At 42.8% G+C, this 24,323-nt stretch overlaps 1 protein-coding gene across 9 annotated transcripts in view; it reads left to right on the top strand.

The window, feature by feature from the left end:
* The window catches only part of LOC134349452 (uncharacterized), a 420,820-nt gene that overhangs the window by 138,613 nt on the left and 257,884 nt on the right, over positions 1-24,323 (top strand). For all 9 annotated transcript variants that reach the window (XR_010018683.1, XM_063053823.1, XM_063053798.1 and 6 more), the window contains one exon: positions 2,286-2,426. Coding sequence is in view for 8 of the 9 variants with exons in the window: in XM_063053823.1 (XP_062909893.1) it covers positions 2,286-2,426 (141 nt within the window). In the remaining variant the exon portion in view is untranslated. The remainder of the gene's footprint in view (positions 1-2,285; positions 2,427-24,323) is intronic.

Genomic DNA, 24,323 nt, shown 5'->3' with positions numbered 1-24,323 from the left:
CTTGGTCATTGTTCCTTTTTCTCAGTTTCTTTCTCTCCATTGCATTTGGCCCAATGATGGAACCTTTGAAATATCCCCCTTATTCCTGAAACCTGGCTATCCCTTTGCCATAGAGTATAGAGCTCTCAACCACATTATCTCTATTTCCCGTGCATCTGCTCTCATGCCTTCTCCCCTGCAATATACAAAGATGAGAGTTTCCCTGATACTTATCCCAGCAGACTTTGCATTCAAGAGATTATCCTCTGCAGTTCCTGCCAGCTCCAACATTCACCCATCACCAGTCACATCTTCTTTCTTTCCCATTCCTGCAGTTTTTAAAGGGTCTATTCTCTTTGTGATTCCCTGATCCAGTCTTCTATTGCCATTCATAACTAACTATCCTCTAGTAGCACCCCATGCAACCAGAGGAAATGCAACACTTGTTCCTTCACTTTTCCCTTTCCACCATCCAGGGTCCATACAATCATCCATTAGTTATTTAGATACAGCGTAAAGGAGGCCCTGATCTAATCCGAGCCTAATCACAGGACAGTTTTATAATGACTAATTAACCTACCAACCATTACATCTTTGGACAGTGGTAGAAAACCAGAGCAGTGGTAGGTCATGGAGCGAACATACAAACTCCTTGCCGTCAGTGGCTGGAATTGAACCCAGGTCATTGGTATTGCAAAGTATTGTGATAAACACTATGCTACCGTACCACCCCTTTTGTGTTCTCACTCCCTACCAGTCCTTGTTCACTTGTAAAAGTTCTCTCTGTCATGCGAACCAGTGATTTACTTGCTTTTCCAATCTAGTCTACTGCATTTTGTGTTCACATTGTGGTTACTCCTTTATATTAGAGAAACTAAAGCAAATTGTTTTAATTCTTTTATACCCCAGTTCTGAGAAAGGGCCTGACCTGAAACATTGACTTTTTCTTCCCGCAAATGCTACTTGACTGGCTAACTTCCAGCATTTCTATTTTGTCTCATTGTATCTGTCTTATTCCCATTTTGTCACCTCCTTGTTTACGTCAACAAAGGTGGATGATCTCAGAGATACCTATGCATTTGCCTACTCTGACAATCATACTGGAACTTTACTGCATCCTCCTCACGGCTCACACTCACAGCTAACTTTGATATTATTATTCTTCCAAATACCTTAACTTACACTTAAAAATTCCATTTGCCTCTTTTTTTTGTGTCCAATTTTTTTGACTTCCTGTAGTCTGAAGCTCTCATCCAGGCTGTCAACCACATGACCAAATTGTATTTGCATCTTAATAAACTAAGATTTGCTTATGCCAAAAATTAGCTGAATCAATGGTTGATTAAAGAACAACCAGGCAGAGGCAGTGTGGTGTAATGAAGTGGAAGTTGAATTCAACCTAGGGTAATCTAAAAACATTTGATTTTGCTATCAAGCTGAAAGCTCAGAAAACACTAGTATAGAGGTAGGAAATGAAGCTATTTCCAAGCATGTTTGCACTAGAATCAAATAGGTATTTATTTTATTGAGATACCACACAGAATAGGCCCTTCCAGCCCTTCAAGCTGTGCCGTCCTGAAGTTCCTTTATTTAATGCTAGCCTAATCACAGAACAGTTTACAATGACCACTTAACCAACCAACTGCTACATCTTTGGACTGTGGGGTGAAACCGGAGCACTTGGAGGAAACCCACGCAGTCACAGGGAGAGTATACAGATTCCTTACAGGCAGCGGAGGAATTGAATCTGGATCACTGGTACTGTACTTTTGAGTGTTGTGCTAACCACTATGTTACTGTGCCACCCCACAATGAGGTATCGCAATGGGTTCTGAAGGTTGTTTATGGAAAGAAGATGGGAAAATTAAAGTCTGATTTTTCATGATACTTAGCAAAATATGTACAGTATAAAGGCAATGACTTCAATTCAATTATAGTAATGGTTATACAACAAAGAAACAGGTCCTTTGCCCCACTTAGACCATGTTGACTATCAAGTGACACACACACAAAAAACTCCAGCTGAGTTCCTCCAGCTTTTTGTGTGTATTGCTTGGATTTCCAGCATCTGTAGATTTTCTTGTGTTTGTGCTGACCATCAAGTACCCGTTTTCACATCCAGTTTCATTCTCTTCCCTAATTTTTCTTGTACTCTTTTTTTATATGTGCATATGTTGCTGCTGAGTCTATTGAAAGGTTACCCCTGGTTTGCATTTAAATGAAAACTAATGTTATAACACAGCATCGTCTTTTATTCCAAGCTACAGTATGTGATTTGATTGATTTGAATCAATTGGAACTTGCAGGAAAAGAGGGTGGTAAGTGAGAAACGGATGATTGGAGGAGCAAGCGACCTTAAAGGTTGTGAAGCAGATGCAGGTCACAGGTTCTCCATAAGAAGAGGACAACGGCTTCGCAGATTTGTTGTGGAGGAAAACAAGGCAAAGGTAGGTTTCTAAAAGTCAACATTTTATTGGTGGGTTCTGTACATGGAAATCCTTAAAAGTATTGCCAATTCACAGCAGATTGTTTGGTCATGAATTCATAGAACACTACAGCACAGAAATGTGCCTTTCAGCCCATCTACTTCATGGGAAACTGTTATTCTGCCTAGTTTGATCGACTTGGAACATAGCCCTCCATGCCCCTCCCATCCATGTACTTATCTAAACTTCTTTTGAATGTTACAATTGAACCTGCATCTATCACTTCCAGTGACAGCTCGTTTGATACTCGCACCACCTCCTGAGTGGAAAAAGTTCTCCCTCAGGCTCCCGTTAAACATTTCACCTTTCACTCTTAATGCATAACCTCTTGTGCTAGTCTCACCCAACCTTAATGAAAACAGACTGCTTGCATTTACCCTATTTGCTACAATTTTGCATACCCTTATTAAATCTTCCCCCATTCTCCTACGCTCCGAACCTATTCAATCTTTCCTATAGTTCAGGTTCTCAAGCCCTGGCAACATCTTTGTAAAATTTCTGTGTTCCTTCAGTCTTATTGATAGCTTTACTGGAGGTAGAACTACACATGATACTCCAAATTTGGTCTCACCAATGTCTTTTATATAATGTCCCACCTCTTGTACTCAATACTCTGATTTATGAAGGCCAATGTGTCAAAAGCTTTCTTTACGACTCTATCTACTTATGAATTATGGACCTGTATTCCCAGATCCCTTTGTTCTTCAGCATTCCTTGGTGTCCTACCATTCACTGTGTAAGTCCTACCCTGGTTTGTCCTCCCAAGTACAACACCTCACACTTGTCTGCTTTAAATTCCATCTACCATTTTTCCAGCTGGTTCCGATCCTATAGAAATCTTCGATAGCATTCCTCAATGTCTACTGTGCCCCCAATCTTGCTGCCATCTTTAAATTTGCTGATCCAGTTCACTGCTTTATCATCCAGTTTGTTGATATAGGTAACAAATAACGAACCCAGCACCAATCCCAGAGGCATGCCACTAGTCAAAGGCCTCCAGTCAGAGAAGCAACCATCTATTACCACTCTCTGGTTTCTCCCGCAAAGACAGTGTTGAATCCAATTTGCTATTCATCCAGAATACCAAGCAAATGAACCTCCAGCCTACCTTATGGACCAGCCTCCCATGCGGGTCTTTCCTGATAACTACCTCAAAATAAAACTTTACAAGATTGGTTTGATGCAAACTTTTGTGCACAAAGTTCCTAATCTGGCCTTGTTATCCAAATACTTATATACCCTATCCCTTAGAATAGCTTCCAATAATTTAACCACCCCAATATCAGGTTCGCCAGCTTATTCTTAGGGCCTTTCTTGAACACTGGAACAGCATTAGCTGTCCTCCAATCGTCCGGCACCTCATTCATGGCTAAGGACATTTTAAATACCTCTCCTACAGCCTTGCAATTTCTGTACTTAACCTCCCACAGGGTCTGAGGTGACACCTTGCCAGGCCCTGGGGACTGACTTGCTATCATTTGCCAGCAAACACAACCTCTTCTGTAATCTGAATACAGTCCATGACCTCATGACTGTTTTGCCTCAGTTCTGTGGACTCTGTATTTGAATCCCAAGTAAATTCACATGCAGACCAGCCATTTAAGATTTGATGTACCAAAATATTCAATACAAAATAATTTGTAATAACAGGGTACATAAGAAGGGTTAAACCTCCTGGCAGGTTGGGCTCAAGGAGGAAATGGAATGTAAAAAAATTGCAAAAGAAATAATAATTAACACTAATCAAAGTTTAAGGAAGATGTGTTTGGAGAGTCAATGGGGCTGCAGACCACATAATTCCCCTATTACATCCTTATTTCCATAAGATATAGGAGCAGAATTAGGCCATTTGGCCGATCGAGTCTGCTCTGCTATTTCATCATGGCTGATTCAATTTTTCCTCTTAGTCCCAATCTCATGCCTTCTCCCTGTAGCCCTTCATGCACTGACCAATGAAGAATCTTTGTGCATATCTTGCCCAGACACAATATCCTCTCCTCCTCTCCATCTACATCAGCACATCGCACTTCTATACTCAATCCTGGTTAATCAGAGCCATATCTGTTCCCCATGCAAGTTATTGTATTCTCCCTTCCACCTCAGCGTACATGGAGTTCTCTCCTCTACCTTATGTACCCTTTGCATTTGCACTTTGAGTCTTGGTTTGTCTCTCTCTCTCTCTGTCTGTCTCTGTCTCTTATATCTGCCACTCTTGAGCTGAATTCATGCCTTGCATTTTCTTCACCTCCTTTTCTCCCTGTATGGTGTCAACCACTCCCTGTTCTCCAATGGCCTGGCTGAGTCCACCTCTCAACTTCTCAACACAATTGGCAGCCAGGAAAGACATTTAATTCAAAGGAATTCAACATTGAATTTCCAAGTTTCCTAGGCATTAGATCTCTCACTCCTTGCCTTTCCATAAACTTCAATTTTAACCCAGTGGTTAAAGTTAGAATTAGATGCGTTGGGTGTTTTCAGGTCACACAGTGCCAGTTCCAACCCTCTAACATCTAGATGTGTCCATTTCCCTCCATAAATGCTGCCTGACCTGCTGAATTCCTCCAGCACGAAGGCGTCTACATACCTGCCAAGCCCTCACAGTTATCTTTACACCTTTTCCCACCCTGTCATTGTAAGAATGCTATTTCCATCTGTTTCTCCTCTGCCACCTTTATCTCGTTAGATTTTCCATTCCAGGACATTCATGATGTCCTTTTTTTTCAGAAAGTGGGGCTCCATCAGCTGCTATCGACGCAGCCCTCACCCAGATCTCTTACTTCCTTCATGTCTACTCTCACACTATCTTCACCCCTCCCTGTTACCCCCCCCCCACCAAGGCACAACAGGAATAGGGTTCATTTTGTACTCACCAACCAATGGAGCCTCCACATTCAAGATATTATTCTTCACAACTTTTGCCATCTCCAAAAGGATCCCAGCACTAGGCACATCTTTCCTTCCCCTCCCCTTGCTACTTTCTGTAGGGATCTGTCTTCATGATTTCCCTGTCTGCTCATCCTACCCTCATACTTCCCGCCCACCAGCCACCCACCCCCACCTATTCCTGCGACTGCACTAAGTGTTACACCTGTCCTTGCACCACCTCTATCACTATTCAAGGCCCTAACCTGTCCTTCCAGGTGAGGCAGTCCTTCACATCTGTATCCATCAGTGTCTTTTATTGCACTTGATGCTTCCTGTACATTGGTGAGACCTGGTGCTGATTGGGGCATCGTTATGTGGAGAACCTTCACTCTGCTATGACAGCCTGGATCTCCTGGTGGGCAGCTATTTAAATTGCATTTCCCATTTCCAAACTATTATGTCTGTTCCTGATCCCCTCTACTGCTATGTTAATACGAGACAAAGATTAGAAGAATAACACTTCATATTCTGCCTTGGTTGTCTCCAACCTGACACATGAACATTAATTTCTTTGAGTTCTGGTAACCGCTCCCTTCTGTTCCCCCCCCCCCTTTGTTTTCCCTTATCCCACCAGCCCCATCACTCCTTCTCTTTCCCTTCTCCTGCTTTCTCTGTCTGGCCATCACCCACACCTTCCTCCCATCCATTCTCCTCCTCACTATTTTCCCTTTACTTCCATGGTCGGCTGTCCTCTCCTTTCAACTTCTTCAGCCCTTTATCACTTCCCAGCTTCCTACATTATTCCAACTCTTCCACTCCCCTACTCCCCACCTGCCCATCTTCTTCTGTCACTTGGATCTACCAGCTTGTGCTCCTCTTTTTCTCTCTTATCTTGGCTTCTCCCCTCTTTCCAGTCCTGCTTCAGAGTTTTGTCCCAAAATATCACCTACCCCTTTCCTTCCATAGATGCTGTGTGACCGGCTGAGTTCCTGCAGCTTGTTCTGTTAAATCCATACATTTTGTAGTCTCCTTAAAGATTGCAGTTAAGAATAAGGATGTCTGGCAGAAATGAATGCTTAGTGGAGGATGTGTGATTAAATTATTTTATGGAAAGATGAATAATGTCTAGGTTTGGAGGTGGGAAGTGGGGAATGGAACATGCAGCAGGCCAGAACAAATTATGTGTTAACTTTGTATTCCACAGCAGTCTTTTAGTCTAATTAATTTCTTGTAACTTTTGTGACAGAAGCTTCTATTATTAACCACAATAGAGAGACTTTCCATACTTTCAGATCACCTTAAATTTATGTCCCATCATTACTATCTCACCATCATGGAGAAATAATTTGACACCTATTTAGTTGATCAATAATTTTTTGATATGAAATTCTTTATACTTTAGCAAATGTTGGCAAAATTGTCATCTGTCTTTATCAATAAACACGTAATTTATAATAATATTGCTGTCCTGTGTGAAGTTTGCATGTTCTTCCTGTGACCACTTGAGTTTGTACATGGTGTCGTGGTTTCCTCCCACATCCAAATGGTAGTGGTGGCATCCGTTAGTCTCGCGAGACCATGGATCTGCGCTTGGAAAGTCTTGCTTCAGTCTGTGTTAGAGCAGCGTCTGTTGTGGCTGTAGAGTCCCACATGGGAGTGACAGTCTCGGCTGCAGCGACTGCACTTGAAGGCGCTGTCCTCCAGTGTCGACTTGGTGCTGTTTTTCCGACGAGTGCGCTTTTCTTCAGCAGCAAGCCTCAGCTTCTCTTCTCCTCTTTTTAGACCTCTGCGTAGTTCCAACCTCCAGTGAGAGCGATCGCTTGCGATGTCCTCCCACCTCTTCGTATCCATTCTCAGTGACTTCATGTCTCTCTTGCAAATGTCTTTGAAACGAAGATGAGGCCGCCCTTGTGCTCTCTTGCCGGAGGCCAGTTCCCCGTACAGCAGGTCTTTCGGGATCCTCCCGTCTGACATGTGGTGTACGTGGCCCAGCCGGTGGAGATGGCGTTGTTGGAGCAGGGTGAAGAGGCTGGGTATCTGGGCGCGGGCCAGGACCTTGTTGTTGGTGACTCGGTCAAATGCAGGCTGGTTAATTGGCCACTGCCAGTCACCCCTAGTGGTCGAATCTGGGGGGAGTTGATGGGAACGTGGGGAAAATAAAAATGTGGATTAACGTAAGATGTGTAAATGAGCAGGTCAGCGAAGACTTGGTGTGTCCTTGCTGTATAACTCGCAATACTGTCATTATGCTTTTGTGCACACAGCTCCAGCTGCTGACTGACTGAAGTCACTCAAGTTTAGTATTTCATATTGAATGTTTTCTTGTGTTCTTACATTGATATAAAGCAGAGTGCCCAAGTTTTGCCTGTACAGTTCTTAGTATGATCAGCTAAAGGTGAATACTCCTGAAGGGCTGACCTGCATATTGTTCATGAGGCTTACGACATTACAATTGACCTTTCTTCCATGATCGCTTGCGATTCGCAAGTTTATTTCTCATTTGGGAAGAGGATTATGTAGTGTATATGGTGCATGAGTTTGGAGAGAAGAGAATGGAATTAGGAGCAATTTACAACAGAAAAAGACACGTATGTGCCAATCAAAAAGAATAACCTAGTCCCACTTTTCAATAATACTCCAGGAGGTTGTGACATGTAAAATACAATAATTATTAAACATGAGAGTTGTTTCTACCTGTATCACAGTCTCAGGCAGTAGGGTCCAAATGCTCATCACTCTCCTGTGTGAAAGGAGTTTTGTTCATCTTTCCTGCAATCCTCTGACCCATTCAAGGAGCAACAAAGTTCTAGATAGAGAAAAAAAGGTTATGGAACAGAGAGCAGCTGTGTTATAGTACTGAAAACTTGTGCTCCAGAACTAGCTGTGCTTCTTCGAGTCAAGCTGTTGTCCTGTAAACAAAAAAAACCCAGAACAAATCCAATCTAGCTAATTGCCATTCAGTCAGTCTGTTGTCAGCCATTGGCAACAACATTGCTATCAGGTGGCACTTCTTCACCAATAACTGACTCACTGATCACACAGACAGGTTTCACCGGAACTACTCGAAATTCTTATTTTATCACAGGCTTAGTCCAAACACGGATTTAAGAGCTGAATTGCAGAGATTAGCATCAAGGCAGTACTAGTTGACCACTAATTTTCTGGAAACCTCTTTTAATTCGGATGAAACTGAGGTCAAGTATCGCTCACTTTTCATGAAATGTCTGTTAGATGAGATAAATGCTGACAATTCTGTATAGACATTTGTTGAAGAATTTAACATGAAGGACATTCTTTGGTTCATTGCTCGAGGGCGGAAGAAAGTAGATCCTTCAGCACTAAAGAATACCTGGCATAACTTGTGGCTTGCCTTGATGTTTGATAATACACCTGAAGAAAAGCACAATGGTTGAACAGGATTTTGTGCATCAAAGGTTAAAGTAATTGTTTATGATTTGCTTGTGTATATAAAAAATGTTACAGGACCTGCTTTCAAAGATATTGCAAGTAGTCTTAATGAAGCAAATTCATGTAAGCGGATGATTGTTGACGACGAAGCACCTGTTGTGCATCACCTTACGGACTCGGAAATTATAAACAGTGTTCTGAATGCTGATTTAGAAGATAGCAGTGATAATGATGATAAAATGGATGAAACTAAAAGATTTATTATTGACAAGTTAATTGAGTTGTTAGGAGATTTAATCAAAGAGTTGGAGAAAAGTACCTTTGTGACAGAACAAGAACGAATGAATTTTTATTTGAGGCAAGAAATATTACAGAGACAGAGATCAAACCACATGAAACAACTTTGGCTGGATGAAATGTTTAAAAAGATAACCGAGAAGCAACATTCTTTGTAAGCATGGTAATTAATAAATTTACATTTAATTTTTGTTTAATTAATAATCCTTTTTAAGCTTCTACATTTTTGCCATTATTATTGTGTGACCTCTTTTAATCTGGCAAAAATATTAATCCGGCAAGGCTCAGGAATCGAGGGTGCTGGAAAATCAGTAGTCAACCTGTATTTGACCAAATGTAGCATCATAGAACTCTGGGGAAATTGAGGTTAATGGGCATCTCAATTCTAGTTCAATAGTTCGATTTAATATCAGAGAATGTATACAATATACACCCTGAAATTCTTGCTCTCCACAGACATCCACAAAAACAGTAGAATACTCCTAAGAATGAGAGTTAAAACTCCAAAGCGTGAGAGTGACAGTTAAAATGTTAGAACCCTAAAGCCCCCTTCTCCTCCCTCCCTCACACGGGCAGCAGGAAAGCATCAACCTCCCCTCCCTTACTCATTTCAGCAAAAAGAATCAGCACCTACCACCCCCAAGCCACTCACCACATTTGTACCAATGACATGAGTAGAAAAAGGGAGGAGGTCCTGAAGAGTCACTACACGGAATCTAGGCGTGAACTCCGGAAAGCCATTAAGGGCACCAAGAGGCAATATCGAGCCAAGTTGGGAGCCCAAGCTAACTAGAGGGATGTCAGTAGACTATGGCAGGGTCTAAATGAGATCACTGGGCGCAAAGAAAAGGCTGGGAATATCAATAACTGTGGCGCTTCTCTTCCTGACGAACTTAATGTCTTCTACACAAAATTCAAACAGAAGAGGAGCGTCCTGCTCCCTCCAGATGAACCAGACCTGGTGGCATCGAGATTCATCGTCACCGAGGAGGACGTTAGAAGGGCCTTCCTGAAGATAAATCCAAGGAAGGCGACGGGCCCAGATGGCGTCCCAGGACGGGTTCTCCAGGCCTGTGCAAGCAAGCTAGCTGGAGTGTTTGCTGACATCTTCAACTGCTCCTTGCTTCAGTCTAAGATCCCCTTGTGTTTTAAGAAGGCAACGATAATCCCAGTGCCGAAGAAGAACAAGGTGGCATGCCTGAATGACTATTGACCTGTGGCTCTGACATCAATTGCTATGAAGTGCTTCAAGAGATTGTTATGGCACACATCAACCACAGCCTATCGGTCAACCTCGACGCTTTGCAATTCACTTCACCGAGCAACAGGTCAACGGCAGATGCCATCTCTCTGGCCCTACATTCCTCCTGAGAACACCTGAAGAATAAAGACGCATACGTAAGGCTCCTTTTCATTGACTACAGCTCTGCCTTTAATACCATCATTCCAAATAAACTGATTCCTAAGCTCCGGAACCTGGGCCTTAGCACTCAGATCTGCAGCTGGATCTTCAACTTCCTGACAGACAGGACCCAGGCTGTAAAAGTAGGGGACAAGTTGTCCTCTACAATCACTCTGAGCACCGGTGCCCCACAAGGCTGTGTACTCAGCCCCTGTACACCGATGATTGTGTAGCCAAGTTTCCATCAAACTCAATATATAAGTTTGCTGATGACACAACAATTGTAGGCCGTATCTCGGGTAATGATGAGTCTGAGTACAGAGAGGAAATTAAGAACCTGGTGGCATGGTGCGAAGACAATAACCTATCCCTCAACGTCAGCAAGACAAAGGAATTGGTTGTTGACTTCAGAAGGAGTAGCGGACCACACGACCCAATTTACATCGGTGGTGCGCAAGTGGAACAGATCAAAAGCTTTAAGTTCTTCGGGGTTAATATCACAAATTATCTGATTTGGTCCAACCAAGCAGAGTTCACTGCCAAGAAGGCCCACCAGCACCTTTACTTCCTGAGAAAACTAAAGAAATTTGGCCTGTCCCCTAAAACCCTCACTAATTTTTATAGATGCACCGTAGAAAGCATTCTTCGAGGGTGAATCACAACCTGGTATGGAAGTTGTCCTTTCCAAGACCAAAAGAAGCTGCAGAAGATTGTGAACACGGCGCAGCACATCACACAAACCAATCTTCCGTCCGTGGACTCACTTTACACCGCACGCTGTCGGAGCAGTACTGCCAGGATAATCAAGGACACGACCCACCCAGCCAACAGACTTTTCATCCCTCTTCCCTCCAGGAGAAGGCTCAGGAGCTTGAAGACTCGTATGGCCAGATTTAGGAACAGCTTCTTTCCAACTGTGATAAGACTGCTGAACGGATCCTGACCCGGATCTGGGCCGTACCCTCCAAATATCCGGACCTGCCTCTTGGTTTTTTTTTGCACTACCTTACTTTCCATTTTTCTATTTTCTATTTATGATTTATAATTTAAAATTTTAATATTTACTAATTTTTACTATTTTTAATATTTAATATTTGTAATCCAGGGAATGGGAAGCGCAGAATCAAATATCGCTGTGATGATTGTATGTTCTAGTATCAATTGTTTGGCGACAATAAAGTATAAAGTAAAGTAAAGGAAAGACAGAATTCAGGGAGTTGAATAGGAAGCTGAAAAGCAGGATCTGCAGGGTAGTAATCTCAGAATTGCTGCCTGTGCCACGTGCTAACGAGTGCAAGAATAGCGCGCATTATTCTTCTGGATCACTGGGGCCTCTTCTGGGAGAGGTTCGATCTGTACAAAAAGGATGGGTTACACCTGAACCCAAAGGATTCCAAGCTCCTAGCAGGCAGGTTTAATAGAGCTGTAAGGGAGGGTTTAAAATAATTTGGGAGCGGGATGGGAACCACAGTGATAGGGCTGAGGAAGGGGAAAACAGAAGTAAATCAAAGATAGCGTGCAACAGGGGTGATAGAAGGGACAGGCAGGAGATGAGGCATAATCACAGCCTGAGTTACATGAGGATGAGTTACAGGGCAATAGAGGCATTGTGCAGTTAAAAACAGAAAGCAACAAATACTGGACTGAAAGTGTTCTATTTGAATGCATGCAGCATAAGAAATAAAATGGAGGATCTTGAAATTCAGCTACAGATTGGCAAATATGATGTTGCGGCCATCTCTGAAGCTTGGCTAAAGGATGGCTGCCATTGGGAGCTGAGTGTCAAAGGATATATGGTGTATCAGAAAGATAGGTTAGTAGGCAGAGAGGCGGTGGTGTGGCCGTGTGTATAAGAAATAATATTAAATCATTAGAAAGGGATGACATAGGATCAGAAGGTGTAGAGTCTTTATGGGTTGAGTTAAGAAATGGCAAGGGTAAAAGGACCCTAATGGCAGTGCATACAAGCCTCCAAACAGTAGCCAGGATGTGGATTACAAATAACAGGGGATAGAAAAGGCAGGTCAGAAGAGCAAAGTCATGATAATCGTTGGGGATTTTAACATGAAAGTGGATTGGGAAAACCAGGTCAATACTGGACCTCGAGAGAGAGTTTGTGGAATGTCTAAGGGATGGCTTTTTAGAACAGCTTGTTGTTGGGCCCACTGGGGGATCGGGTGTGCTGGATTGGGTGTTGTGCAATGATCCGAAGGTGATAAGAGAGCTTAAGGTTAAGGAACCCTTAGGGAACAGTGGTCACAATATGATCAAGTTCACTTTGAAATTTGAGAAGGAGAAACTAAAATCCAATGTGTTGGTATTTCAGTGGAAAAAAGGAAATTTCAATGGCATAGGGGAACTGGCCAAAGATGACTGGAAAGGGACACTAGCAGGAAGGACAGCAGAGCAGCAATGGCTGGAGTTTCTGCGAAAAATGAGGAATGTGCATGACAGATATATTCCAAATAAGAAATTTTCAAATGGGAGAAGGACGCTACCATGGCTGACAAGTGAAGTCAGAGCCAAAGTAAAAGTAAAAGAGAGGGCATACAAGGAAGCCAAAGCTAGTGGGAAGATAGAGATTTGGGAAGCTTTTAAAAAATTTGCAGAAGGAAACTAAGAAGGTCATTAGGAAGGAAAAGATGAATTATGAAAGGAACTAGCGACTAATATCAGAGAAGATACTGAAAGCTTTTTTAAGTTTACAAAGGGTAAAAGAGAGTCGCGGGTAGATATAGGACAATAGAAAATGATGCTGGAGAGATTGTAATGAGAGACACAGAGATAGCAGAGGAACTGAATGCATATTTTGCATCAGTCTTCACAGTGGAAGACATCTGCAGTTTACCGGATATTCAAGAGTGTCAGGGAAATGAAGTTTGTGCAGTGAAAATAACGAATGAGAAGGTGCTCAGGAAGCTTAATGGTCTGAGGGTGGATAAATTTCCTGGACCTGATGGAGTGCACCCTCGGGTCCTGAAGGAAGTAGCTGGAGAGATTGCGGAGGCATTAACAATGATCTTTCAAGAATCACTGGGTTCTAGGAAGGTACCAGATGACTGGAAAATTGCAAATATTACTCCGCTATTTAAGAAGGGTGGAAGGCAGCAGAAAGGAAACTATAGACCTGTTAGCCTGACATCAATGGTTGAGAAGTTGTTGGAATTGATTGTTAAGGATGAGATTACGGAGTACCTGGAGGCAAATGACAAGGTAGGTCAAAGCCAACATGGTTTCCTGAAAGCAAAATTCTGCCTGACTAACCTACTGCAAATTTTTGAGAAAATTACAAGAAGGGTAGACAAAGGAGATGCAGTAGATGTGCACTTAGATTTTCAGAACGCCTTTGACAAGGTACCACACATGAGGCTGCTTAGCAAGATAAGAGCCCATGGAATTACAGGGAAGTTATTAGCATAGGTGGAGCATTGGCTGATCAGCAGAAAACAGAGAGTGGGAATAAAGGGATCCTATTATCCCTTTCTTCCCACTCCCACTATTATCCTATTATCCCTAATGGAGTACTTCGCCATGTCTTCAACCTGAGCCTGAGGCTCCGGAGGGTTCCTGTGTTGTGGAAGATGTCCTGTCTCATACCTGTGCCGAAGACGCCGCGCTCCAGCGGCCTCAATGACTACAGACTCTTGGCATTGACCTCCCACATCATGAAGACCCTGGAGAGACTTGTTCTGGAGCTGTTTCAGCCTATGGTCAGGCCACACTTAGATCCCCTCCAGTTCGCCTACCAGCCCCGACTAGGAGTTGAGTATGCCATCGTCTACCTCCTGAACCGTGTCTACGCCCACCTGGACAAACCAGCGAGCACTGTGAGGGTCATGTTTTTTGACTTCTCCAGTGTGTTCAACACCATCCGCCCTGCTCTGCTGGGGGAGAAGCTGACAGCGATGCAGGTGGATGCTTTCCTGGTGTCATGGATTCTTGACTACCTGACTGGCAGACCATAGTACGTGTGCTTGCAACACTGTGTGTCCGACAGAGTGATCAGCAGCATTGGGGCTCCACAGGGGACTGTCTTGTCTCCCTTTCTCTTCACCATTTACACCTCGGACTTCAACTACTGCACAGAGTCTTGTCATCTTCAGAAGTTTTCTGATCACTCTGCCATAGTTGGATGCATCAACAAGGGAGATAAGGCTGAGTACAGGGCTACGGTAGGAAACTTTGTCACATGGTGTGAGCAGAATTATCTGCAGCTTAATACTTAATGTGAAAAAGACTAAGGAGCTGGTGGTAGACCTGAGGAGAGCTAAGGTATCGGTGACCCCTATTTCCATCCAGGGGGTCAGTGTGGACATGGTGGAGGATTACAAATACCTGGGGATATGAATTGACAATAAACTGGACTGGTCAAAGAACACTGAGGCTGTCTATAAGAAGGGTCAGAACCATCTCTGTTTCCTGAGGAGACTGAGGTCCTTTAACATCTGCTGATCGATGCTGAGGATGTTCTACGAGTCTGTGGTGGCCAGTGCGATCATGTTTGCTGTTGTGTGCTGGGGCAGCAGGCTGAGGGTTGCAGACACCAACAGAATCAACAAACTCATTCGTAAGGCCAGTGATGTTGTGGGGATGGAACTGGACTCTCTGACAGTGGTGTCTGAAAAGAGGATGCTGTCCAAGTTGCATACCATCTTGGACAATGTGTCCCGTCCACTACATAATGTACAGGTTGGGCACAGGAGTACATTCAGCCAGAGACTCACTCCACCGAGATGCAGCACAGAGCGTCATAGGAAGTCATTCCTGCCTGTGGCCATCAAACTTTACAGCTCCTCCCTTGGAGGGGGAGCCACCCAATAGGTTGGTCCTGGACTTATTTCCTGGCATAATTTACATATTACTATTTAACTATTTATGGTTTTATTACTATTTATTATTTATGGCGCAACTGTAACGAAAACCAATTTCCCCCGGGATCAATAAAGTATGACTATTCTGGCTGGCTACCAGTTACCACAGAGGTTCCACTGAGGTCAGTGTTGGGACACCTGCTTTTTACAATGTATGTCAAGGAATTGGACTATGGGATTAATGAATTTGTAGCTAAATTTGCTGATGATACAAAGATAGGTGGAGGAGCGGGTAGTGTTGAGGAAACAGAGAGCTTGCAGAGAGACTTGGATAGTTTAAGGGAATGGGCAAAGAAATGGCAAATGAAATACAATGTTGGAAAGTGTATGGTCATGCACTTTGGTGGAAGAAATAAACAGACAGACTATTACTTAGATGGGTAAGGGAATTTAAAATACAGAGATGCAAAGGTAGTTGGGAGTCCTTGTGCAAGATACCCTGAAGGTAAACCTGCAGGTAGAGTCTGTGGTGAAGAAGGCGATTGCAATGTTGGTATTCATTTCTGGAGCTATAGAACATAAGAGCAGGGATGTGATGTTGAGGTTCTATTAGGCACCCGTGAGACTGCACTTGGAGTTGTGTGCAGTTTTGGGCTCCTTATTTTGCAAAGGATATACTGACATTAGAGAGGGTTCACAGAAGATTCACGAGAATGATTCCAGGAATGAAAGGGTTACCATTGAAAGAATGTCTGGTAGCTCTTGGGCTGTATTCCCTGGAGTTCAGGAGAATGAGGGGGGATCTCATAGAAATATTCCAACTGTTAAAAAGCCTGAACAGATTAGATATGGCAAAGTTATTTCCCCCCATGGTAGGGGAGTCTAGGACAAGAGGGCACAATTTCAGGATTGAAGAATGTCCATTTAGAACAGAGATGTGGAGAAATTACTTTAGTGAGAGGGTGGTAAATCTGTGGAATTTGTTGCCATGAGCGCCTGTAGAGGCCAAGTCATTTCAGGCAGAGATAGATAGGTTCTAGAATAGCCAGGGCATCAAAGGGTATGGGAAGAAGGCAGGGGAGTGGGGATGACTGAAAGAATTGGATCAGCCCATGATTGAATAGTGGAGCAGACTTTATGGGCCGAATGGCCTACTTCTGCTCCTATATCTGTGGCCTTATGGTTTAACACCAAAGCCCACAGGAGGGACCAGGATCTGCAGTACAGAAAATTTGATTGTTCACCTGACCAATTCGACATCTCTCTGTAGTAAAGGGGGAGAGAGGTATTGCACAGCGAGAGGGGAGACCAACAATAACAAAATAACTCGCTGATTTACAGAATTGCTGGTGTTGTACAAAGGAAGATAATTGTGGTTGTGGGAAGTCAGTTGTTACAGCCATAGGACATCACTGCAAGAGGTCCTAAACTCATCTTTATCTGCTTCATCAATCACAATATTAGAACTGTGGTGGTTGTGCTGAGGAATGTACAGTATTCAATTCCATTCACTAGTTTTCAGCCAATGAAGGATCCCATGGCTGTATGCAGTCAGCTCTGGACAATTGGGCTGATAAGTAGCAAATAACGTTCACATAATGGAAGTGAGGCACAGTGATTATCTCCAACAGAGAATCTAATTCTCTACATTTGACATTTTCAGTTGCATTGCAATTGCTGAACTCCCCATAATGAATATCTAGTGTGTTACCAGAAACTCAGTTGTAGTGGCTATATAAATATGGTGGCAACAAAGACTGGTCTTTGGTGATGTAAATGACTCACCACCTGATGTCCCAAGGACTTTGCATCATCTGCAAAGCATAGGTCAAGAGTATGACTCTCCACCTACCTGGATGACTGCTGCTGAACAGCGGGACAAAGCAGCTACAATAGTGGTGTAGACACTGTTAGACACGTGCATATGTAGAGAATGGAGTGATGTGGATCTAATTTAATTCAGCATTGTGTCTGGCACAGATATTATCAGCTGAAAGGTCTGTTTTGTGCCATTCTGTTCCATGACCTAAAAGAACTGTAGTGATTCCAGAAGATGTTTTCCCATCTTCTAATGGCAGTTAGGGATGGAAAATAAATGCTCACTTTGTTATTCATTTTCAGAAGCTGGATGTCACTAGCAAAGAAATACTTACAATACCTTTTCCTTGTTTCTGACACCCTTCTATTGGAAATAGATCTTTCATACTTACTTTATCTAGGCTCCTCACCATTATGTATATTTCAGTTAATTCTCTTCTCAGCTCCCTTTATTCTTTTATTTCAAACTAATCTCTCCTCCTATCTAGTTTTCCAATTCCAGCAACAACTTTGGGTTTCAACACTGTCTCCAGTTCAATCATTCTGTCATGTGGCGATTAATCAGGCGAGTTGTATGCAGTACTCAAGCTGATTGTGGGTATTCACAGTTTGATACAAGGACAAGAAAATGGGAGCAGAGTAGTCCACCAGGCCCCACTATTCATTATGGTCATGGCTGAATGAGCTGTCCTCAGCCTCTTATGTCAGTTCCCTATAGCTTTTAATTCAGTCTTTCAAATATTTAATGATGAACTGTATATTTAAATGATCTGGCCTCCAGCACCCTTAGAGCTAGAAATTCACTGCCCTCTGACAGAAGAAATTTCTCTGTATCTCATTTTAAAATGATCTGCCACTTGTAATTATGTCCCCTGTTCAAGACCTTTCCTTTTTGGAAATTATCTCTACTTCTATCCTCAAGCTCAGTAGGATCTTTTGTATCTCAATAAAGACACCTCTCTCTCTAATCTCCATGGAATACAGACCAACCCTGTTGCTCTTGTTAGGACAACACTTTCTTTCTAGCAAATAGCCCAGACTATACAGACTATCCAACATGTGCTTTGCAGTGTATAGTTCATTATGTAGTACTCCAATATTCCTTATGCCTACTTGGAAGTGATTGGAGTATTGCTCTCTCTCTTTAGAGGTATAGGGATAAAAAGGTGAGAGAACATTGGTACATGATATGCATTGGACAATACATCCAGCTATCCAGCACCCATGAGCATGCATGTTGCATTTATTGCATTGATTGACAGGGTAATACAGTGCAGAAATGGGCCCTTCTGTTCACCATGTTTACGTTGACCATTGGATATCCATCTACATTACCAACATTTGATTTGTACCTCCCATACCTTGGCAAATCCACATACTACTTAAATGTTGTGAATATCTCTGCCTCCATCACCCACTCTAGCAATGTAATTTAGAGTTTAGCCTCCCTCTGAGTGGGGAAAAAATTCTTCCTTTGATTCCCTCTAAGTCTATTGCGGCCTTATCCTAAACCTGAGTGTATATCCTGGCAGCCCATTCAGCATCAGGAGCAGGCCACAGCGATGAGATTTCTCACAGGTTGGCAACGCAAAGGTTGACAAAAAGGACAAGCGGGGAAGCCAGTGTTAGGAGTGGACCAGCGGTGAGAGTAGGAGTGTCAAGCATTGGCTCAAAGGAGATTTTGGCTCGAACGAGGTGTTGGGTCTGGATAAGCTCTTGTTAATGTTCCCTTTTTTTCTTACTGTATCTAGTGTAGTAAATGATCATGTTTGTTCTTCATGCTGCATGTTGGAGTCCTGGAAGTCTCAGAGTCATAGAAACAGAGATAACCTACAGCACAATACAGGCCCATCATACCACAATGCTCTGCCGAAACCAGGTGCTTACTTTAGAAATTCCCTAGGGTTACCCATAGCCCTCTATTTTTCAGAGCTCCATTTACCTTTCCAAGAATCTCTGAAAAGACCCTATCGTATCTGTCTCCACCACTGTTGCCGGCAGCCCATTCCATGCACTCACCACTTCCTTCGTTAACAAAAACTTACCCCTGACATCCCCTCAGTACCTACTTCCAAGCACCTTAAAACTGTGCCCTCTTGTGTTAGCCATTTCAGCCCTGGGAAAAAGCCTCTGACTATCCACATGATCAATGCCTCTCATCGTCTTATACACCTCTATCAGGCCACCTCTCATCCTCTGCTGCTTCAAGGAGAAAAGGCTGAGTTCACTCAACCTATACTCATAAGGCATACTCCCCAATCCAGGCCACATCATTGTAAATCTCCTCTGCACTCTTTCAATAGTTTACACATTCTTCCTATAGTGAGGCGACCAGAACTGAGAACAGTACTCCAAATGGGTTCGGACCGGGGTCCTAGAAAGCTGCAACATTACCTCTCGGCTCCTAAATTTAATTCCACGATTGATGAAGGCCAATACATCGTATGCCTTCATCACCCCAGAGTCAACCTGTGCAACAGCTTTGAGTGTCCTATGGACTCGGACCCCAAGATCCCTTTGATCCTCCACACTGCCAAGAGTCTTGCCATTAATACTATATTCTGCCATCATGTTTGACCTACCAAAATGAACCACCTCACACTTATATGGGTTGAACTCCATCTGCCACTTCTCAGCCCAGTTTTGCATCCAATTGATGTCCCACTGTAAACTCTGACAGCCCTCCACACTATCCACAACACCCCCAACCTTTGTGTCATCAGCAAATCAACCCATCCCTCCACTTCCTCATCCAGGTCATTTATAAAAATCACGAAGAGAAGGGGTCCCAGAACAGATCCCTAAGGCACACCACTGGTCACTGACCTCCATGCAGAATATGACCCGTCTACAACCACTCTTTGCCTTCTGTGGGCAAGCCAATTCTGGATCCACAAAGCAAGGTCGCCCTAGATCCCATGCCTTCTTACTTTCTCAGTAAGCCTTGCATGGGGTACCTTATGAAATGCCTGGCTGAAATCCATATACACTACATCTACTGCTCTACTTTCATCAATGTGTTTAGTCACATCCTCAAAAAAATTCAATCAGACCCATAAAGAATGACCTGCCTTTTACAAAGCCATGCTGACCATTCCTAATCATATTATACCTCTCTTAATGTTCAAAAATCCTGCCTCTCAGGATCTTTTTCATCAGCTTACCAACCACTGAAGTAAGACTCGCTTGTCTGTAATTTCCTGGGCTTTCTCTACTCCCTTTATTGAATAAAGGAAACACATCTGCAGCCCCCCAATCCTCCGGAACCTCTCCCGTCCCCATGGATGATACAAAGATCATTGCCAGAGGCTCAGCAATCTCCTCCCTTGCCTCCCACAGTACATCTCATCCAGTCCAGGAGACTTATCCAAATTGATGCTTTCCAAAAGCTCCAGCTCATCCTCTTTCTTAATGTCTATAATGCTCAAGCTTTTCAGTCCGCTGTAAGTCATTCCTACAATCTCTAAGATACTCTTCTGTCGTGAATACTGAAGCAAAGTATTCATTAAGTACCTCTGCCATCTCCTCTGGTTCCATACACACTTTTCCACTGTCACACTTGATTGGTCCTATTCTCTCACGTCTTATCCTCTTGCTCTTATGCCTTGGGGTTTTCTTTAATCCTGCTCGCCAAGGCCTTCTCATGGCCCCTTCTGGCTCTGCTAATTTCATTCTTAAGCTCCTTCCTGCTAGCCTTAAATCTTCCAGAACCTTCCCTAAGCTTTTCTTTTCTTCTTGACTAGATTTACAACAGCCTTTGTTCACCACGGTTCCTGTATCCTACCATCTTTTCGCTGTCTCATTGGAACATACCTTTGCAGAACTCCACGCAAATATCCCCTGAACGTTTGCCATATTTCTGCTGTACATTTCCCTGAGAATATCTGTTCCCAATTTATGCTTCCAAGTTCCTGCCTGATAGCTTCATATTTCCTCTTACTCTAATTAATTGCTTTCTGAACTTGTCTGTCCTATCCCTCTCCAATGCTATGGTAAAGGAGATAGAATTGTGATCACTATCTCCAAAATGCTCTCCCACTGAGAGACCTGACACCTGACAAGGTTCATTTTCCAATACCAGATCAAGTACAGCCTCTCCTCTTGTTGGCTTATCTACATATTGTGTCAGGAAAACTTCCTGAACACATCTAACAAACTCCACCCCATCTAAACCCCTTGCTCTAGGGAGATGCCAATCAATATTTGGGAAATTAAAATCTCCCACCATGACAATGCTGTTATTATTATATCTTTCCAGAATGTGTCTCCCTATCTGCTACTCAATATCCCTGTTACTATTGGGTAGTCTATGAAAAAAAAACCCAGTAGAGATATTGACCCCTTCCTGTTTCTAACTTCCACCCACGGAGACTTAGTCGACCATCCCTCTATGACTTACTCCTTTTCTGCAGCCGTGACAATATCTGTGATCAGCAGTGCCACACCCCCACCTCTTTTGCCTCCCTCCCTGTCCTTTCTGAAACATCTAAAGCCTGGCACTCTAAGTAACCATTCCTGCCCCTGAGCCATCCAAGCCTCTGTAATGCCCACAACATCACAGCTCCAGGTACTGATCCAGCCTCTAAGCTCATCTGCTTTGTTCATGATGTTTCTTGCATTAAAATAGACACATCTCAAACCATTGGTCTGAGCGTATCCCTTCTTTATCACCTGCCTATCCTCCCTCTTGCACTGTCTCCAAGCTTTCTGTATTTGTGAGCCAACCGCCCCTTCCTCAGTCTCTTCAGTTCGGTTCCCACCCCCCAGCAATTCTAGTTTAAACTCTCCCCAATAGCCTTAGCAAACCTCCCTGCCAGGATATTGGTCCCCCTTGGATTCAAGTGCAACCCGTCCTTTTTGTACAGGTCATGCCTGTCCCAAAAGAAGTCCCAGTGATCCAGATCTCTGAATCCATGCCCCCTGCTCCAATCCCACAGCAACACATTTATCCTCCACCTCACTCTATTCCTATACTCACTGTCACATGGCACAGGCAGTAATCCTGAGATTACTACATTAGAGGTCCTGCTTCTCAATTTTCCTTCCTAACTCCCTGTATGTGTGTGGATGTATGGTGGGGGTATCCAGAACTAGAAGGCACAGCCTCAAAATTGAAAGGGCAACCTTTTAGAACAGAGTTAAGAAAGAATTTTTTTTAGCCAGTGAATAGTGAATCTGTGGAATGCTCTGCCACAAACTGGTGGAGGCCAAGTCCAATGGTGTACTTAAGGCGGAAGTTAATAGTTTCCTGATCAGTCAGAGCATCAAAGGATATAGTGAGAAGGCAGATGTATGGGTTTGAGTGGGATTCAGGATCAGCCATGATGGAATGGCGGAACAAACTCGATAAACTGAATGGCCTGATTCTGCTCCTATGTCTTATGGTCTTATGACTTGGGGAGAGGAATAGAATTAAATTGATAGCAAAGTGTGAGATAGGATCAGAAGATGTAGGAATCTTTGTGCGTAGAGTTGAGAAATCACTTCAGTTGATTTTAGTTTGCATGATTTAATGAAGTCCAAAGATCTTTATGCCTGAGAGTCTGTTGGTTCATCAGTATGTTAAGGAAAATTACTGTGATATGTTAAGTATTTTTACTGATGGATCGAAAGATAATTTAACTGGGAATATTAGTGGTGCTGTTTTTTGTCTGAATTACAGGTAACAGTAAAGAATGTCTTATCATTTATCAGTACACACAGCAGAATTGGTTGCCACCATTTTGGGCTTATGGTGGGTGGAGGAAATTTGTCCTTGCAAAGTTGTAATTTGTTCAGATTCTTTTTCAGTTTTGACTAGTCTTAAAACAGGTCATCCTAGAAGTAGGTCAGATTTACTGTTGGAAACTTTTCAAACTTTATTTCCTATTTAGAGTATTATTTTACATGTCCTCTTCTTATGTGTTCCTGCACATAGAGGTGTTGAGGGGAATGAGTGTTTTGATTGTCTGGCCAAAAAAGCTGTTGAAAGTTTGTCTGTGGAGGTAGACCTTCCACTTAGCAAATCGGAAGGTAGGTGTTCGGTGGGGCTAAGAATTAGTGGATTATGACGACGTGGGATAATGGGCATAAGGGGAGATGGGTTTACAGAATACATAAAACTTGAATTGATGGGTAAAGGGGGTAAAACAAGAAGGGAAGGAATTATATTGACTCAGCTTAGAATTGGGGATACTATGCTTAATTATTCCTTATATCTTAGAAAAAATCACTCTGGTGTGTGTAGGTTTTGTCATCATTATGAAACAGTTGAACACATTCTTTTACAATGTGAAGCATATAACGTTGTAAGAAAGCAAATGCAGGCTGTGCTATCTTTGAGGGTTGATAGTTTTAAAAACTTTACTAAGTTATAGAAGTGACTAATTTAATTCACAATATTGTCTTTCATAATTTACTGTCTATGGACCTTTTTGGGGTAATTTAGTTTTCATTTGATAAAGACTAGTAGGAGTTTTATTTCTCAATTCTACACCACACTCCACTCCAGTTGGTGGTGGTAATGCACCTGTAATTTGCTCTGTCAACCACTATTAAAAGTTAGAAGAACAAGAAAAAGGAATTGAGGAATCATAAATGTAAAAAGAATCTGCAGTTGTGTACAGGCCTCCAAATAGTAGTTAAGATGTGGTGTACAGAATACAATAGGAGATAGAAAAGACATGTGAGAAAGGCAGTGTTACAGTGATCATTGGGGGCCACGATGTGGGTAGGCTAGGATAATCAGATTGGAATTGGACTACAAGAAAAGGATATGTGGATCTTCTACAAAATGGTTTCTTGGAGCAGCTCATGGTAGAGCCCACCAAAAACACGCAATTCTGGATTTGAATTTTCTGTTGTGTAATGAGGCAGATTTGATCGGGAAGCTCGAGGTGAAGAAACCTTTAGGGAGGCTGTGACCATAATATGATAGAATTCACCCCACAGTTTGAGAGAGAACCTGAAATCTGATGTAAAGGTAATACAGTTGATAAATGAAACTGCAGAGGTATAAGCAATGAGCAGACCAGAGATTATTGGAAGGGAACCCTGGCAGGGAAGAGAGTGGAACAGCAATGTCAGAATTTCTAGGGGTAATTTGGAGAAGACAGCAGAATTTCGTACCATTTCGCACACTAAAGAACGAGGCAACCATTGCTGGCAAACAAAGTCAGGAATAGCATGAAAATGAAAGAGAAGGCTTACAATAAAGCAAAGATGGTTGAGCAGCCTTTATAAGTCAAAAGCGAGCAACTATAAAAAGCTGTAAGGGAG

Source organism: Mobula hypostoma, chromosome 1 (assembly GCF_963921235.1).
Source record: "Mobula hypostoma chromosome 1, sMobHyp1.1, whole genome shotgun sequence".
NCBI lineage: Eukaryota > Metazoa > Chordata > Chondrichthyes > Myliobatiformes > Myliobatidae > Mobula > Mobula hypostoma.
This window is presented reverse-complemented; position numbering and strand designations above follow the sequence as displayed.